Below are 15701 nucleotides of genomic sequence, written 5' to 3' on the forward strand. Positions count from 1 at the left end.
TAGAAATAGACCTGTGATTTTTTTTATGTGGATGTGAATTTTATTTTGCATTCAATCTTATGCTGAAATAGGAAGACTAATACATTGGCAAAACAGAAAAAATCAATGTTTTGATCAATTTACTTCATTAAAACGTTGTCTTCACTCATGCTTGTGATAATATTTCTAGTTTTGTTTCTCATTGTTAAGGACACACATAACCTTGATTTGATCAGATAAAATTTTGTAAATCTCTTGCACACTCTCAACATCATACACTTCCAAAGTTCCAAACTATGCACACACAAGTTCTAACAAAAAAAAGGTTACAAAACATTCGAATGAAAACGTGACAGAGTTAGTTTTTCTTTCAAGCGGCTATAGGTTTCTTATGAGACTGCCCCGAGAAACAAACACACTTAGCTTTCATAGCTTCAGCTTCACTCCCATACTCTCTGAACTTGTACTCCTCCTGTTTAAACGAAGGCGGAACCTTCCCTTCACTGTAACACTGGTTACACAAACTAAACCGAGCCTTCACTTCCTTAAACCGAGACCCAATAACCGGATACCGACAAACCGAACACACATGGTTCCCATGCCGGTTCCTATCGTTGCCCTCCAGTTTAAGTATCGTGGACATGATGCCAAACCCCCAGTCAGGATCATCAAACATGGCTAGGAACTGATTAAACGTTACCGTCACGGAGGAATCACCTCCTTCTTCCCCGTGAACTTCCAGCATCTCGCTCATACCGTGCGACGGAATGTAGATAGCTCTCAAGAGCTTGATGTACTTGTCTGCATCTGTTTTCGTGATCTGTGAGCTTCCTTCGTTCACCGGTCTCCAGAGAAGCGCCTCGAACGCAACTCTCTTCCGTTTGTCTGAATGTCCACCGCATAGAGGAGCAATAACCGCGTAGAACATACCCATATCTACTCTTCCAGACCCTGAATCATCAAGAACCGAGAGGATCCTCTCGTTGATAGCCTTAATAGCTCCTTGGAACGTCTCAGGCTTCAAGGAGATAAGCAGACGCCGGAGAATCTCCTCAAGATTCGGTTTCCTGATAGATTTCGTCGGCCCGCCGCTTCCTGAGTACGACACAGGGACGTCGTTGTCTCTCATCTCCTTCCTCAAACCCTCCACGTCGCATTTCCCGAGCCTAGTCACCTTCTGAAATGCTCTAACCTGAAGAGCGGTGGCTAAATCCGGCCTCAAAGTCGTCTTCTCACCAACGGTCTTGAACTTGGAAGCCTCCACGACGATAAACGGACCACCTTCTCCTCCGTTACCGTTACCATTCTTCTTACCTTTCTTCTTCTTCTGCAAATGCTTTAAATGAGATACAGCATCATGTAACTCAACACGGTTCGTCAGCTTCAAGGCCTCCTTAAGGGCCCGTTTAGCTTCCTCCGTCTCTCCAGCGCCGAGCAAAGACACCGCCTTGTTGAGCTGAGCGCGCCAATGGTTAGGCCACACAGCCAACACCCTAGTGTACATCTCGGAAGCTCTCTGAAACCTACCTAGATCCATGTAAAGCCCGCCGAGGTTATACAACGCATCAACATGGCCAGGCTTCAAGTCTATAGCTCTTTGAAAAACCTCAATAGCTCTCTCATCTTCCCCCATCGAATGCAGCGAAGAAGCTAAATCGCAATGAGCATCGGCGTAATCCGGTTTCAAGTATATAGCTTCCTCCAAGGCCTTAACCGCCGCTCTATACTCACCAACACCGAACAACGCGCTGCCTAGAAGCTTCAACGCTCTATAATGAGTCGGACAGAGAATCGCAGCTTCTCTATAATACTCACAAGCGCTCAGAACCATACCTTCACCTTCCAAAGAGATCCCAAGATTAACGTAAATCTGAGGAAGCAAGTAAGCCCATTGGTTCCCGCCGGACTCAGCAGCTTCCAACGCTAATAAAAACTCCTCTTTAGACTCTTTGCACTTCCCTAAAACGTAGAGACAGTTCCCAGCTTTGAAATGAGGTCTGACATCAGTAGGCTGGAGCTCGCAAGCTCTCTTGAAGCTGACGAGCGCTTCTTTAAAGAGCTGGTGCTCGTACAAGACCCTACCGATCGCCATGTGTCCGTCGAAGGCTTCTTCTCTCGATCTAGCTCCGTCTGCTTTGCTTCTCAACACTCCCAGCTCCTTCACAAAGACATTATAGTCATGACTCGACTCTTCCCAGTAGATTCTTTTATCAGAGAGCTCCGTGGATGGACCTAACTCTCTAGACCATCCCGCATCCGAAAACGCGTCAGCGTTATTATTGTTACTGTTATTACTGTTATTGTTCACTTTCTCCTGCTTAGACTTTAATCTCTTAATTAAAATCTCCAAATCATCCACCAACTTCCACGTGTCATCAAACACGATGCCGTGATTAGGCGAAACCGCCCAAGCCGCCGTCCTCTGTTTCTTCTGCGCCTCGACGGCTCTCTCATCCGCAATCGAGGACGACGAAGCCGCCTCGGAGCCTCCTTTGGCGATGATAGTCTCCTCGGGGTTGAGCTCGAGCCCCAGCGCGTCGAAGTCTCTGTCGACGTCTCCGGCGCCGTCGTCGTAGGTTCGGAGGAGGCCGTCGTAGGTCAGGCCCTTGGCGGGATCGATGAACTCGGCGTAGGTTCGGAAGACCTCGTCGAGGATGGCGTTGATCTGCTCGTCGCTGAATTTGACCCTAGGGTTCACGGCCACGACGAGGGCCGCCATCTCCTCGCGGTTGAGGCCGCCGTCGCGGTTGGCGTCGAATTGCTGGAAGATGCGCTTGACTTTCTCCGATCTGGATCCTCTCGTGGCCATTTCTCCAGTAAAGTTTCAACCTTTATGGAGGAGAACAGAGGATTGAGGATAAGGAGGGAACAATTTAGGGATTGGTCTTTGATTAGGGGAAAGGAGTCAAACGGGGGAAGGGAACAGAGATGGGAGATTGATCAATCTTGACATTGGATCCCTCCTCTGATCTGTAAAGCTTCTCTCTTTAAGGGGAAAAAATTTATTAAAAGAAAAACATAAAAGACCAAAGTCATGATAATATTATTGAAATGGTCCATGTCCAAAGGATTTACAAGCTGTTTATTTTGTCCATCTGTCTTTTGTATGGAAGTAGATAGTGGACTGTATTGGTCAGTCTGTGCGGTGTGTTTGGGCTTTTTCTCCTTCAAAATTATTTTATGTATTCAATATTTTATCAGCATTCTCTCATTTCCATCTCACACCAGATCCTATTTTTTATTTTAATATACTCCCTCCGTTATCTAAAAAAAAAAATTTCTAAAGTATTTATGCATATTAAAAAAATAATAAATGTTTACAATTAAATTTGTTATTTATGTTATTATACATTTTTCAATAAATATCAACTAATATTATTTAAACAATTCAAATATTTTTAATTAATGTAATATTAACTAATAAAAGCATCTTAAAGTTTAAGAAAATCTATCATTTTGAAACAAAAAATAAATCTAGAAAATCCTACTTTTGGGAACGCAGGTAGTAACAATTATCAATGATTTCTTATGAACCATTAATTAGCTTTTTTTTGTTCTGCACTAATTACCACTTATTCAAGATTTAAAATCTGTCAGAACTTGTGTATGATTTGCCAGAAAACCATGTTTAATGTTTTAGACTTAAAACAAGTAATTGCTTTCAAAATGGCCATTATACTAATAGATAATAACAAAAAACCAAAGAAGAGAGAAAAGCTCTGTTTCATGGAACAGAGTAAGTAGTCTTATGCAGTTTAGAAAGGAAGAAAGACGAGAGTCTCAAAGACTATTTTTATAAAAGAGTCAACCAACTCCCTAACTGATGAGCTGAACTTTACTAACAGCATCTTATACGGAGAAATGATAATCATGTTTTACTGATAACTGATTCTTGCCAAGCAGTTATCAGTTGGTCTGGTGTGAGGTAAGTACATCACTGGACACTCCGTGTTGCTCCTTTTCACCCTGCAAAATATAATCTCCATGAATATTTTTCAACATAACACAGAAATGAATTACATTTTTGTCTAAAAGATTCAATCTTTGCAAGACTTACCGATATTTGAGGAGGAAATGGTGAAGGAAAATAGAAATCTCGAGCTTAGCGAGATCATTTCCTGGGCATAGATGGCTTCCAGCACCAAAAGGAAGGAACGCACCAGCTTTTGGTATAAACCCCTTCTGATAGATAAACAGAACCATACAACGTTAGCTTTTCCTTCTTTTGGATCGAACAACACAAGATGAGAAAACTAACTTACATCCCATCTAGAAGGATCAAATTTTCTTGGATCCGGGAAGACTTCAGGGTCCATGTGGACATCCCTAAACCATGTCAAAACCTTCCAACCTTTTGGGATCAAATAGCCTGCAAGATTAACCGAATAATTTAAAAACATATTCATTTAAAAAGTGTTTTGTATTTGCATTATATACTAACCATTCATTTCAACGTCAGTCTTTGCCTCCCTAAATGCAGTGAGTGAGAATGTTATCACTCGAAGTGTCTCATCAACAACCTAGTGAAAGAAACACACCCTCTTACTATCAGTAAAAAAGAACTCACCAGTAAAATCTCTGTTGCAATAGACTCGTATGAAACACCAAAACCTTACCTGCGACAGAAACTCCATTTGTCGAGTTTCTTTTAGAGTAAGACCCTTTTGTCCCTTAGGCCTATTTTCCAGAATCATCTCTTGTTCCGCCTATTGTATCGTCATATGCAAAACACAAAGGACCATGACTCAATCCAGAGAAATAAAACATAGAAAATGAAAAAAAAAAAAACATTATCTCCATTTACCTTTGCCCTTTGTAGAAACTCAGGGTGTTCCTGAAGGAAAATAGTAGCCCACATAATGGTGTGGCCAGAGGACTCATGACCGGCATTAAGATACATCAAAAGAACATCAACAATCTCTTCGTCATCCAAAGTTTTCCCATTTTCATCTTCAACATCAATGAGATTGTCCAACATATCTTTCTTATTGGATGAACTGTTCTGCTTCCTTTGGTTTCTACGCTCAGTCACTATAGACTGAAACGCAGCTACGAGTTTCTTCCTCGCCTTGAGTGCTCTATGATAAGCAAAGCCAGGAATATTAACCGCCATCGCTCTCACTCCATAGTTAAGAGCGGTATACTCTCGTTCCAACGCGTCCATGACATTCTCACTCTCAGTGCTGATGAAGATGTACATGATGATCCTAAAGGTAAGCTTACGCAGATGAGTCAAGAACTCGAACTCTCCCATCTTGCTCCACTTGTCTAGAGCGGTGATAACGTTTTCTTCAATGTAAGGTATGTAGAGAGAGAGAGCTTCGTGGCCGTTGACTGGAGCAGCAGTCAAACGCCTGAGACGTTTGTGTTCTTCATAAGGAATACCAATGAACGACTTCCTTCCAATGAGTTCCATTGTAGATGTTGGCCAGCCTGGCCTGAAGGCGTCGTCATCCGTCAGAACACGCCGGCAAGTGTCTGGTGTTGTCACTATTATACTTGGGTTCCCAAACATGTGTGTTTTATAGACACCTTTGGGTCCATACCTGCACACCGTTGACAACATAGAGACTAGGGGAGTGAGTATTGATGTAAGTTTTGAAACCAATACCAAAGGTACACCATGGATCTAGTACAAGAGTTTTTTTGGTATGGACTATGGAGACTTTGCCCGGGCGTTTTTACCCCAAACCGAAAGTCCCAATCTTAATCCGAACCGAAAAAACTGATACCCCATCCGAAAGACTTAAGAGCTTAGTACTTTCGGGTTGTACCCGAATCGAACCAAAGTAGTAGGATCCGAAAATATCCAAAATTAGTTAAATATATTTTGAGTAGTTTTTTTTGTTAATTTTCAGTTTTTTAAAAGATATTTTTGGCGATTTAAGACATTGGTTATAGTCCGGTCCAAACCGAATCTTGAAAGAACCGAACCTGACCTGAAAGCTAGTAAAATCCGAATGGAACTTATGAACATAGTACCCAATGTCTGAGTCAACTGGATCGAATCCGACGGCCCAAACGCCACATGCCTAATGGAGGCTAGGAGTGAGTACAAGATTTACCTTTGGACTAAGGTGCGGGCAAAGGAGTCAGGGTCAGAGGTCTTGAAAGCTCTGAGAAAAGACGGCATGTTGCCGATGAAAGGCCAACCCAAATCACCTGGTGGCAGATAGTGTTTGTTCTCCCCGAGGCTAGACTCATAGAGCCACACGTTCACCTTCTTAGCCAACCATTTCAGACTAAAACACCCCAACACCATCAAAGGGAACCAAACTGGAATCCAACTCGTTGTTTCCGCCATAGCCTTTTTCACTTAGTTAACTTCCCAAACTCATTTGTCCCCTTTTATTGGATATTTGTAACCTCCTCTTCATGTAGAGTACGTGTATAAAACTCTCAGAGCTGTCATATAAAAAAAATTACCTTATGAGTCCCCAAATAAAAATGGTAAAGTATCTCAAAAACTAACTGGAAACTTTTCTTTGCAACTGCTGGTAGTATAATATCATATCTTATATTTCTTCAAACAGACAAGAGAATCATAACTGGTGGTAATTGATTTGCTAGGAAATTTCTAAGGGATCAAATGCGTGTACATGGCTAATTGGAGTAGTAAAATTACTAAGTGACACATGCCACGCTCCTGAGGATAAACATGAGCTCTATTATGACAATGCCTCTCAGTATATTTAAGAGAAAATAAGTTTTTTTTTTTGTTTAATCCAGTAAAACTAGTACAATCACTACATGTGTCAAGCATGAACGTATAAACCATGAATATCATGGATAAGATCCTATTGGTACCAAAGCTAAGTAATAAACCGAAATTATCAATAATCTGATAATACTTGGTCAGATGCGGGTAAACCATCGACCACCAATGCAAGTATGCGACCATTGATACAAGAGCTAAACCAAACTTTGCAGGTCTAACTCAGACATAAGAAACAAGTAGCTTAGGTTTGGACCAACTGATACAAGTAAACTTTGCGAGTATAACTCACATAAAGAGTTACCAAGTAAAACTAAACCGTCAACAACTTCACTTTGTACGCCAGGTAGGTAGTCTAAACTCCATCAATGCAAATGAACTTAATAATCAAAAACTACTCTAAAGCAACAATAAAAGCTTGCATTTGAAAAAAAAAATAAGATTTACGAATTAAATTGAAGATGGCTGTATAGGAAATGTGATTCAAACTCCGTTGATAAGACAACCAATGAAGGTGGTGCAGGAATCAAAGGAGCAGAGAACAGATACAAAACAGAACAATCTCAAACCCAAAAGAGAAACAAAACACTCCAAGAATACTTGTAAATTTGTCTCTGTGTAGTCCTCATTCGTTTTTAAGTTGTTTACTTTCGATCATAGTAAGCTTAACCACAGGTAAACAAGCCAGATCAAGAGTGAGTGGACTAAGTTCTCCAGATTTTGATCCATACATTTCAATTATACGATGTGTGCGACCACTTCACACTCTCATATTCAAACACCAATGACACAAATTAAAACCAAAACTTTGAGGGGGACCAGAAGAAGAACTGAGACGCAATGAGAGGAATATAGGAAGTGAAAGAGAATGACACCTTTAATAAGGCAGTGAGAGATGAGAGACCACTTGACCCTCAGACTCCGCAACTGGAACACCATCCTTTAACAAACCTGATACTCGTCGGAATAAGGATAAGCTCCGGCTTAAACCAATTTGTTAATCTTCTTCCTAGGGTTTTCAGTACGGAGTAGCTAGTTGGGTCTCAGGAACAACAGAAACCCAAAATGGAACATAAAGTGTGCGCGTGACACACAGACAAACTAAAAGTATCCAACTTTATGCACATTTATCTTACTTTCCCAAGTAATTTTACTAGTGACATTTGTTAGCTTTTAGACAGGGTTCTCTCTTTATTACATAGTATTCCACTCAAACACATTACTAGATGATTAGATGTAGCCATAAGAATCAAGTCATAGTTTTGTATTGATGTAATAAATCCACAAGTTGCTTCATTTCCAAGCCATCCAAAACAAACAAAGCAGCAAGGATGTTCACCGCAACGTATTCAAACGCAATCATGATTTTCGCCAGAGTTTTTCACACTTAATCTCTAGTCCTATGTACCTAATGTTTACAAAAAAGTGTGTGGGGATATCTCTTGGTGATACTAATAAGCAAACAAAAAAAAAAAAGAATTGTATCTCTGCTTGACCTTCCTCTTTATCTTTGGGCTGTTTTTGTATTGAGAAGAACAACCGTTATGTTTTTTATATGTCAAAACGTGGCACTCCAAAGAGCGTTTTCGCCTTCACTGCAGCGTCTATGAACCTCTTTTAGACGATCTGCTGATCTGCAGATTCCACTGCATGTCCAGTCGAATGATGCTACGCAGATGTTCCCAGCTTGCGCTTTCCATTCGCAATCTGCAATACATAAGCTTAGATCCTTAAGAATTTGTTTTAGTAGAATCATTGCAATGTATGTTACACGTTATGTATGAAACAAGAAGTAAGATTTGATGTTTTTGTCAAATGATGATTCTTGTTATGGCTTTGTATCAGTAGAGAGATTTTGATAGGGACGAGTCATCTCTTTTAAGATAGGAGGGTTCAAAGCAGATATAACTGTAGTTAGGTGCAGAACACGAAAGATGTTGACGTTTTATCTAAGTTCACAAGATCTATACATTGATTAAGACTTATCTCACTTCTTTAAGCATCATCTAAAGTAGGAGTTGAAAAGAGCTCAAGACTTACCAGGAGGAGTGCCACAGCATAATCTTCTATCATCAATGTGTTTAACATCAATCCCAATAAACCAAGCTCCTAAGGAAACATCTTCATTCGCATACTTGTGTAGAACATGCCTGAAACAACATTTAACACATACATAAGAACCAAGAGATACATTTGAGTTAAAAAGGATATATTACAATGTAGTAATCTCATCTCGAACTTACTGATTGATTGATATGTAAGAAGCCAAGTCTCTTGAAATAGCATAGATCTGTCCAGTAGCATGACGGAAGTACTTGTTCCCATTCTCACCAAACTTCCAGTACTCTGGCTCATGGTATCTCACCCCTCTGCTCCATTAAACCAACCATGACTTTTAACAAAAGGGATGAATATTGAAGGAGGGAACTGAGAGATGGTTTACTTTTGATAGAGAACAGGACCAGACTTCATGCAACCGATATAAACCCGTGGTTTTTTCCGGTGTCTAACCAGAGTTTCTCCAAGAGTTGCTGCAGATCATTTCAAATAAAACCATTAGACTCCACTAGCAAAATGGGATCCAAATTAACATATATAAACTCGTTTGCCTTTCCACATTTAGAACTTACCTATGTTAACATGAACATCATCATCTACTTTGACATAGAAATCAGCATCCCACATTGAAAATGCCGTAGCAAAATAGGTCTTCGTCTTGCCTGACAGCTCTAGATACCCTTCAACATGGTCCTGTCAATAACAAAATGAAGATAAAAGCTGAAAAATGAGGCCTTTGCACCACTAAACGGTAAACTACAGTCAGAACCATACCAGTCTCAAGAAATCTCCATGCTTCCTGTCCTCAGCCTCAATGGCTCGGTCTAGAATCCCCCCGGCCGTGGCACTATAGAGAGATATCAATGAACACACAACATCAATACACACAGAACACAAATAAAACTCAAATCAGATTCTCACCTGTGACCAATAACAAACCGGATAATAATCCCCTTCTCTTCTTCAAGCCTCCTCCTCTTCTCACCTAAACATCAACATATAAACAAGTTATGACAAGAGTCCAGGGGAAGAGACTGAAACAAAGCAAGATTGTAACTAAAAAACCTTGAGGCATCCACGTTGCACGAACAGAATCTCTTCTTTTCCTGCTACTGAAAGCTGTATTAATCCCAACAACCATCAAGTACCGTCTCTTCTTCCCCTGCGGTTGCTTCTTCTTCCCCATATCATCCGATACAGGAGCACCGTTTGTTAAAGACTCCTGAACCGACCTTGCAGCAGCTAACTCCATCTCTAAGCTCGAAATAGTCTTATCCAATGTCCTGAAGTAAGCAACAAGACAAAGAAAAGTAGTTTAATCATCACAAATTCCGAAAATTTCTCTGTAATTAAAAAAAAAACACACAGAACAAGAATACTAATTTTTTTTTTTTTTTTAAACATGGAACAAGGCTATTAATAAAATAAAACTCTTACTGTAGAGCATTGTGAGTATTGGAGACTTGACCAAGCAAAGCCTGAGGATCTCTTTTAACTTCTTTCTGGTAAAGCTAAAGAGGAAACTAATCAGATGATGATTCTTAAAACAAAAGATGTGCATGAGACTATGCAATGGAACAAACTCACACATATTTTGGATTATTGCAGCCGCCTTCGGATATGAGCTTTAGTCTCTCAGCTTCGGTTACTGATGGACGAGAGATGTCTCTAGATTCCGGAATATTCCACATCCTGCAACAACAGCAACAACAGTCGATGATTCCTGCATGTGAGCTTCTTTCTCTGAGGTTACTGAAACGATCAAATAAAAAAAAAAAGAGTAAGTTACCGATCGGTGAAGAACATTCCGACGCAGAAGCTTCCTAAACAGAGTAACAACGTCCATCTACGAGACGCGGAGCTTCTGGAAGAAGAATGCTCTCCTCCTCCTCCTCCTCCTCCTTTCATCTTCGTCGTCATTTTTATTAAAGATCCACGGGAAACTCTTCGTAGCTATCTCGAGACGATGAGCTTCATATCTCCGCAAGAATCTCTCTCTCTCTCTCTCTCTCTCTCTCTCCCTGAGAGTTTTTTGTAGAAGGGAGACGACTTTACAGAGAAGGGAGACGAAAACGAAATCAGAACGACTTCTTAACCGTTCAGTTTCCTTATTTATTAAAACAAAGGCCAAGTTTGTTGTGAATTTACCGAAATGTCCTTGTTGAGAACTTGGCCTTGTGTAAATTTTTATTTTTTTCTCCAGCTAATATGTATGTACATAGCCTAAGCTATATACATTATTTATAGGTATGTGACACATACGGGGTGTGTAGATATATTGTAACTAGAAGCACTGAGTTGGTTGACTTTTTGAGTCTTTACTCTTTCAGCCTGGAGCTGGTCCTCACCACGTTTTCTGAATAGATGGGGGAGTGTTAAATGTGTTAGTCAATAGTATAAATTGACTATTCAGTTCTAGCTATGAATCTTCGAAGAAAAAGATCTAAATTTCAACACACACAAATACGTTCGACTGTGATTCGTTTTCCATGAATATATTGAAATACGTAATTTGTTTTACGAGTTTGATAATTTTAATTGATTAAATTATTTCATTCATATCTTGGTGGAGTAGGCTTTAAGCTTTTAGATGGCTCCATATTCCGATCTTGTATTTAAATAAAAATATAACTACACCATTTTTAAAAAAGGTTACAGATGAATATGTAAGGATATGTTTGTCCAATAGACTTGAAGGATATTTTCAAATGGCTTTAAGAAAAAGAAAAATATGTATATGATCATTAAAAACATAGATAGTTATTACTATTTTAGTCGGGTCATTTCAGTTCATCAGAGTCTCCGACTGTACTGATACAACATGTGATGCTTTCCGTTTTGCATCACAAGCTCACTGCACCTGTATTCGACTCGTGGGTCCCTCCTCACGATAGCTTTTTCCACGTGTCATTATGAAATGCTACAAAACCATGAGTTTGTGTAACTTATGTCCAAAATTATACCACATGCATTGACCACGATCGATCTGTCCCTCGGTCTACTTCTTCGTTTTCATGCATTTTGCGCGTCATAGTTATTCGTGTTTTGTGTGGATATGGATACTTTATTTTAACTTTCTTTTTTTTTTGATAAAAGATTTTCTACTTTATTTTAACTTTGGAAACTAAGTATGTTCACTATTGATTTGCTTGAATTCTTTTGACATGCCTCAATAATTAGGTTGAGTAAGCACTTGAGTGATTGGTTGCATGGTTTATTGCCAGTCATAATATTTTTGATACGTCAGTTTAGTTGAGTGATTATGTTTCAAATCTTCTTGAGGGCTACATATAATTAACTAAATTCGGTTTATCAGTTGATGCCACGATAAAGTTTCAATTCCCAATGACACTTCTAATATTTAGTATTATGAAATCCAGGTTGAAGGACTGGTTTATAAACCACCATTAACTCCTAGGGAACATACATGTATGTCGTTACTGAAAGTTTCAGGTCTGAAACACGAACACACACATACGCTATTTATAAAATATTTTGGACCATTTTTAATCAGTTATGTTTAGTAAGCTAAGCGCATTTCCAAAAAAAATCTATAACTTTAAATATAGAGTTTTTTACTCTCAGAAAATGAATTTCTAAACTTCAAATTTAGAGTTTTAACGAGCGAAACTTTATATCTGAAGTTTCACTACTCAAAACTTCAAATTTGAAGTTTTATTTTTTTATTTGTATTTTGGTCCTTATAATTAATTACATATCACATTTATGTTTCTTAAGTATCTTCTCATTTATTGTTTTAATTTTCAATTTTTTGTATATCATAAATATTTCAAATTTATTTTTTATAAATTAAAATTTTACACATAAAATTAAATAAAATTTATAATATTTTAAAACTAAAATTAGACAACAAGAATATTTCAAAAGAAATTTAATAAACAAATATTTTTTTAAAAATACACAACACATAATTATTATACAAATTTAAATATTACAACAACACTAATAGTCTAGTAAATTTTCTCTAAAACCTTTAAAATATTGTCCAAACAAATTTCATGTAACCGAAGATTGAGCATATTGAAAATAATTTCATGGAATAATGTGGTATTTACTTGTATTTTAATATTTAATTATGTATTTATATTTATAATTTTATATTTTAGTGTAAAATTTTATTAATTAATATTACTGTAATATTGCTATATATGTACTTGTTATCTATAAAAGTTTTATTGATTTATATTAATAATGAAAAATATAAGAATCATAGTGTAAATTACAAATAATTTTGAAGTTAAATTTAAAGTTTTGTTTTTTGGAAAAAATACTTTAAAACTTTAAATATAGAATTTTGCAAATTCTAAAATAGATAATTTTTTTTGGAGATGTCGCTAGACCATTTTTATCACCATTTTTAATCTGTTATGTTTAGTACGTGAGACCCATTTTTACCACCCGGATTCTTAACTCAATTGTAAGGAAAATAATAATAAAACTTTAATGTTTGTTTTCTTCACGTAATATTTTTTTTTTTTTTGACAAAGGGCTTTTTCTTCACGTAATATTCCATCGATGGTTGTGCAATGCATCATGGCATGTGATCATACATGAAGTCGGTGCTATTTTATTTGAATCGCAACGAGACGAGACTGTAATTTATTGATTGGATCAATGTTATCCAAAATTATTGAAATGTCAATAATTAGTTAATTACTCAAGCTTTATCCAATGGATATGGACGGGAACAACTATCTAGTACTCCCACTGTTTCCGAAAATAAAAATTTTTAAGATTTAGTATACACGCTTATTAAAAATTTAATAAATATTTATAATTTAATTCATGTTTTACTTTATTATACATTTTCTAATAATTTTCCACCAATGAAATTTAATCAATTCAAATATTCTCAATTAATGTTCTTCGAAAATATAAAAAAGTACCTTAACAATATAGAAAATCTGTAACAAGAAAAAAATCTAAAAAAATTTTATTTTTGAGAACGGAAGTAGTATTTCGTAGCTTTTATGCTTTAATTATAAGCAAGTGCTATAATCCGGGAGTGGAATATGATGGTCAAGTACAACGTGCTTGGTGTGTCTCTGTGTGTCATAATGGCTGTTAATCAAAGCAACATGGTTGTATTTCAAACATGTTTGTCTTTTAATAGATGTTAGCTATCTTTTTTTCTTCATTTGTATATGTGTAAACAATATATCATTCTTTAAAAAACTGTAGTAGTTAAAATTTTTTTTTTTTTGTAAAATCATAAACGCAAAACAGATAAATAACTACAAACACGAATAAGATGTATGTCAACGGACAACAGCTAACGTACATTATACTGGTTTTAGTTCAGTGACGATAAAATTAAGGCTGATAATAAGTATTATATACCAAATTACATATTTTGCCCAAAAAGTGTGGTGTCTGTCACTAGCCACTCGATTATAAAATCTACTAGTGACTCAAAGAGGAAGTCAAAAGAATCAAAACTTACATTAAGTACATAACCATAAAAGTGGAGTAGACACATGCATACTTTAATACGTGTGTATGGCCACCAATAATTCAGCGAAATGATGTGAAGTAAAAATGAAAAATCCAGCGGAAAAGATTGTTATTTAAGTATACACCGTTCGCAACCGACATTGACGTTCAGTAGAATCATAATCAAATGTACAATTCGGTTTAACTAAAATGTCACTTTTATTTTAGCCACTAACCAAAATCTTCTTACCGTCCGGTTAAAAACATCTTCAATGTATTACTCCATTTTCTATTAAAAAATGGAGTAACTCTAAAATGTAGTTAAGTTTTACTCTAATGTATTACTCAATTTTTCATTCTAAAATAGAATATTCCTAATATATTATATTTTATATTTATTTAAAAATTAGTAATATCACTTTTCATTTATACTATTTGCAAAACAGTCTATTTTCATATTGTAACAATTATATTAAATACAATATTAATCACAATTAAATTTTTATTATATAAATAAAATTACTCGACAATGTTTAAAAACAAAACATTTATTACATTAAAAATTACATTACATAGCTTAAACACAATAATACATCAACTTAAATTATTCATTAGAATTAGTATAATTTCCTCACAAATGATCAACTAATGCATTTCGAAGTAAAAAATGAGCTTTTTTATCTTTAATTTTGTATGTATATGATCTGTTATGTTTTATATTATACATATTTTGTTGCATAAAATAGTTCATTAGATGGCTATATATAATTAATAAATATTAACAGTAAATTTTATAATATATATAGTAAAATAATATTATTATTACTTATTTCTAACAATTTTATTGAAAACAAAAATATTTAAATGTGGAGGACCATTTTATAAATAAAAAAATTCAACTCCATTTTGGAGTAATGAGTTGGTTTACTCCATATTTGGAGTAATCATGTCTATTACTCCATTTTTGAGTGAATTTTAGAGTGGGGTTGGAGATGATTTTACTGTAAAATGGAATTTGGAATGGGGTTGGAGATGTTTGGAATGGGGTTGGAGATGCTTTACGTCATAAGGAGGGGAAGTCTAGCTACTCCTTGTACGTCAAAATTATACAAAAACAAATTAAACAATGATTAAAACCAATCAATTATCTACTAATCTGTTAACCGGCCACGTGAATAGTTTACTGATGGTAAAGATTGGTTATGAAAAAAAAAGATTGGTTATGTTCGGTTTGATTTGGTATATTGGGCAAGTAATGAAATGGGGAGAGAGGGTGTGTGTAGAACAATAAGTTTGGTGCTTTGCTTGAAAGAGGAGACTGTCACTTTACCTAATTCAGTTTCAAAGTTTGGTCACTCTCTTCTTCAAGCAAACCCCCTTTAAAGCTGACAATCCCATTCCCATCATCCACCGATCTCTTCTTGTTGCTACTCCTTTTTCAGTGGCCTTCTTAACCATTTTGATAATAATATTTTCTTATAAAATCTTAGATTTT

The 15701-nt window shown here is 36.5% G+C and overlaps 3 protein-coding genes across 4 annotated transcripts; all 3 read right to left on the reverse strand.

Annotated features, from left to right (window-relative positions):
* Nucleotides 1-189: 189 nt before the first annotated feature.
* On the reverse strand, nt 190-3214 carry LOC106371085 (uncharacterized TPR repeat-containing protein At1g05150). Its single transcript, XM_013811116.3, has one exon. It carries the CDS (start codon nt 2786-2788, stop codon nt 350-352), a length of 2439 nt encoding a protein of 812 aa, XP_013666570.2. The 5' UTR covers nt 2789-3214; the 3' UTR covers nt 190-349.
* Nucleotides 3215-3634: 420 nt separating this feature from the next.
* LOC106401854 (ent-kaurenoic acid oxidase 1) lies at nt 3635-7772 on the reverse strand. Its single transcript, XM_013842460.3, has 8 exons — nt 7570-7772; nt 6045-6384; nt 4784-5525; nt 4596-4685; nt 4421-4499; nt 4242-4348; nt 4037-4161; nt 3635-3945 (listed from the first exon to the last, which is right to left on the reverse strand). The coding sequence occupies exons 2-8, from the start codon at nt 6281-6283 to the stop codon at nt 3855-3857; spliced, it is 1473 nt and encodes a 490-aa protein (XP_013697914.2). The 5' UTR covers nt 6284-6384; nt 7570-7772; the 3' UTR covers nt 3635-3854.
* Nucleotides 7773-7937: 165 nt separating this feature from the next.
* Nucleotides 7938-10963, reverse strand: LOC106401855 (probable beta-1,3-galactosyltransferase 2). 2 transcript variants are annotated; one of them, XM_048757770.1, is made up of 11 exons: nt 10542-10963; nt 10342-10444; nt 10190-10263; nt 9818-10035; nt 9674-9737; nt 9527-9599; nt 9325-9445; nt 9138-9225; nt 8938-9063; nt 8735-8844; nt 7938-8401 (listed from the first exon to the last, which is right to left on the reverse strand). In XM_048757770.1, exons 1-11 carry the CDS (start codon nt 10670-10672, stop codon nt 8253-8255), a joined length of 1257 nt encoding a protein of 418 aa, XP_048613727.1. In that variant the 5' UTR covers nt 10673-10963; the 3' UTR covers nt 7938-8252. The 2 variants fall into 2 exon arrangements, with proteins under 2 accessions (XP_048613727.1, XP_048613728.1); XM_048757771.1 differs by having other exon boundaries at nt 10190-10254; nt 10542-10879.
* Nucleotides 10964-15701: the final 4738 nt, after the last annotated feature.

The sequence above is a fragment of the Brassica napus genome, chromosome C5 (assembly GCF_020379485.1).
Source record: "Brassica napus cultivar Da-Ae chromosome C5, Da-Ae, whole genome shotgun sequence".
Taxonomy (NCBI): Eukaryota; Viridiplantae; Streptophyta; class Magnoliopsida; order Brassicales; family Brassicaceae; genus Brassica; species Brassica napus.

What these genes read in the sequence shown, in the direction of transcription:
- LOC106371085 (XM_013811116.3), bottom strand. Translation starts at nt 2,788, where the DNA reads ATGGCCACGAGAGGATCCAGATCGGAGAAAGTCAAGCGCATCTTCCAG.
- LOC106401854 (XM_013842460.3), bottom strand. Translation starts at nt 6,283, where the DNA reads ATGGCGGAAACAACGAGTTGGATTCCAGTTTGGTTCCCTTTGATGGTG. An exon ending in GCCCGCACCTTAGTCCAAAG is followed by an intron (nt 5,526 to 6,044) that starts GTAAATCTTGTA and finishes AACGGTGTGCAG; the next exon opens with GTATGGACCCAAAGGTGTCT. An exon ending in TTGATCCTTCTAGATGGGAT is followed by an intron (nt 4,162 to 4,241) that starts GTAAGTTAGTTT and finishes TTTATCTATCAG; the next exon opens with AAGGGGTTTATACCAAAAGC.
- LOC106401855 (XM_048757770.1), bottom strand. Translation starts at nt 10,672, where the DNA reads ATGACGACGAAGATGAAAGGAGGAGGAGGAGGAGGAGGAGAGCATTCT. An exon ending in GCTGCAATAATCCAAAATAT is followed by an intron (nt 10,264 to 10,341) that starts GTGTGAGTTTGT and finishes TTTCCTCTTTAG; the next exon opens with CTTTACCAGAAAGAAGTTAA. An exon ending in ATGCTGTGGCACTCCTCCTG is followed by an intron (nt 8,402 to 8,734) that starts GTAAGTCTTGAG and finishes TATGTATTGCAG; the next exon opens with ATTGCGAATGGAAAGCGCAA.